The 3,259-nt window shown below is 42.7% G+C and overlaps 1 protein-coding gene across 1 annotated transcript in view; it reads left to right on the top strand.

Annotated features, from left to right (window-relative positions):
• Positions 1–1,560: 1,560 nt before the first annotated feature.
• The window catches only part of LOC110456831 (cell surface glycoprotein 1-like), a gene marked incomplete at its 5' end in the record, with an annotated part of 2,922 nt that continues 1,223 nt past the window's right edge, over positions 1,561–3,259 (top strand). The window contains one exon of the mRNA XM_021507825.1: positions 1,561–3,258. Coding sequence (XP_021363500.1) covers positions 1,561–3,258 — 1,698 coding nt within the window. The remainder of the gene's footprint in view (position 3,259) is intronic.

A 3,259-nucleotide genomic window follows, 5' to 3' on the forward strand; every position in this document is an offset into this window, starting at 1 on the left:
AAGATATCTCATAAACTTTTCTTTATAAGATATCTTATATCTTATATAAGATATCTTTTATAATATGTAAGATATCTTATAAAGAAAATTAATTGAGATATCTTATAAAAGGTATTAGATATCTTATATATTATATAAGATATCTTATAAAAGATATAAGATATATTATAAAGAAAGGTTTATGAGATATCTTATATCTTTTATAAGATATCTTATATCTTTTACAAGATATCTTACATAATATATGAGATATCTTATAAAAGATATAAGATATCTCGTAAACTTAAAATAAGATATCTTATATGTTTATAAGATATCTTACATGTTTATAAGATATCTTATATAATTTATAAGATATCTTATATAATATATGAGATATCTTATATAATTTGGTTAAGTACTGGATCAACATTGCTCCATGAATAAATGACAACTTGGCTTGCCACACCCGAGTATCAACTATGTCAAATAAGTGATTTTCACAGTAAACACGCCCCAGAAAACGATAAACTATTTCATAGAGTGACCTTCATAGGAAACACGCAAAAGCTGTGAAGCATGTCCGAAAAAGCATGTATAGTTATCGACCCTTTCATTTGTGCTTTCCGTGGCGGGGGCGGAGGAACAGACACCGTAAGGGGTGAGGCCAATTTCAACCGATTACACGTTAGATAACACTTGGAATAGTATGTGGTTGTCTATACCAGCTACAAGTAATAGGTAAACGTATACTTAAAGATTTCTATAAAGAGATATATTACAAAGTATGAAAATGACCCCAGATCAAAGGGCCACACAAAGTCGACCGTTTGAAGTACATATACTTAGTATTAATACATTAACTTTGTTCTCACGAAAACTATTCTGAATGTTATAAACGCTAATAAATAAAGTTCCTTTTTTTATTCACACATGAACCATGATTCCCTATCTTATATATGACGGCCAAAACTATAAGGAAGCTGTGGACAAACACGCACAGGTGGTCTCTTGCGAACCTGTGAAGGTTCTTACTGATCCCTGGCTGGCCCCATCAATACGTGGAGAGCAGTCAATTTCATGGCATGACGGAAAAATAATCAAACATTTGTTGATTCATGATTTTTTTTTTCCTTTCCGACATTTTAAGATAATTGTTTCGTTGGAGGTTTTTATGACGAAATATATTAGACCCGCGCCCTGTTACTATAAACGGGTATTCATGTTGTTTATGGTTTGGATCATATCATGTGAGACGTTTGAACGGCTGTTCGTTACTGCTTTATTAAAATTTACATTATAGGTCATGGTGATTATCTTTATCGATAGCGTCATTAGTCGTTATTTGTGAGTTATCTGTGATTTATCTGTGAGTTATCTGTGAGTTATCTGTGAGTTATTTGTGAGTTATCTGTGAGTTATCTGTGAGTTATCTGTGATTTATCTGTGAGTTATCTGTGAGTTATCTGTGAGTTATTTGTGAGTTATCTGTTAGTTATTTGTACGTAGAAAGTTTGAGTAGGTGTAGATGATTATAAGTGTCCCGTGTAGTGACAAATAAAATCCACGTCACAAATACAGTCATCAAAACCCACACCACCGACACGGTCATCAAAACCCACAACACCAACACGGTCATCAAAACCCATACCACCGACACGGTCATCGAAACCGACAACACCAACACAGTCATCGAAACCCACACCAACAACACTGTCATCGAAACCCACACCACCAACACGGTCATCAAAACCCACACCACCAACACAGTCATCGAAACCCATACCACCAACACGGTCATCAAAACCCATACCACCGACACGGCCATCGAAACCGACAACACCAACACAGTCATCGAAACCCACACCACCAACACGGTCATCGAAACCTACACTCCCAACACGGTCATCAAAACCTACACCACCAACACTGTCATCGAAACCCACACCACCAACACGGTCATCGAACCCCACACCACCAACAGGGTCATCGGAACCCACACCACCAACACAGTCATCGAAACCCATACCACCAACCCGGTCATCGAAACCCACACCACCAACACGGTCATCGAACCCCACACCACCAACAGGGTCATCGGAACCCACACCACCAACACAGTCATCGAAACCCACACCACCAACACAGTCATCAAAACCCACACCACCAACACGGTCATCAAAACCCATACCACCGACACGGTCATCGAAACCGACAACACCAACACAGTCATCGAAACCCACACCACCAACACGGTCATCAAAACCCACACCCCCAACACGGTCATCGAAACCCATACCACCAACACGGTCATCAAAACCCATACCACCGACACGGCCATCGAAACCGACAACACCAACACAGTCATCGAAACCCCCACCAACAACACTGTCATCGAAACCCACACCACCAACACAGTCATCGAAACCCACACCACCAAGACGGTCATCGAAAGCCACACCACCAACACTGTCATCGAAACCCACAACACCAACACGGTCATCGAAACCCACACCACCAACACAGTCAACGAAACCCATACCACCAACACAGTCATCGAAACCCACACCACAAACACGGACACCGAAACCCACACCACCAACACAGTCATCGAAACCCACACCACCAACACGCTCATCAAAACCCACGCCACCAATACGGTCATCGAAACCCACACCACCAACACCGTCATCGAAACCCATACCACCAACACGGTCATCGAAACCCACACCACCAACACGCTCATCAAAACCCACGCCACCAATACGGTCATCGAAACCCACACCACCAACACCGTCATCGAAACCCACACCACCAACACGCTCATCAAAACCCACGCCACCAATACGGTCATCGAAACCCACACCACCAACACCGTCATCGAAACCCATACCACCAACACGGTCATCAAAACCCATACCACCGACACGGCCATCGAAACCGACAACACCAACACAGTCATCGAAACCCACACCACCAACACTGTCATCAAAACCCACACCACCAACACGGTCATCAAAACCCATACCACCGACACGGCCATCGAAACCGACAACACCAACACAGTCATCGAAACCCACACCACCAACACGGTCATCAAAACCTACACCACCAACACTGTCATCGAAACCCACACCACCAACACGCTCATCAAAACCCACACCACCAATACGGTCATCGAAACCCACACCACCAACACAGTCATCGAAACCCATACCACCAACACGGTCATCGAAACCCACACCACCAACACGGTCATCGAAACCCACACCACCAACAC

The sequence above is a fragment of the Mizuhopecten yessoensis genome, unplaced genomic scaffold (genome assembly GCF_002113885.1).
Source record: "Mizuhopecten yessoensis strain PY_sf001 unplaced genomic scaffold, ASM211388v2 scaffold8857, whole genome shotgun sequence".
NCBI classification, from domain to species: Eukaryota; Metazoa; Mollusca; class Bivalvia; order Pectinida; family Pectinidae; genus Mizuhopecten; species Mizuhopecten yessoensis.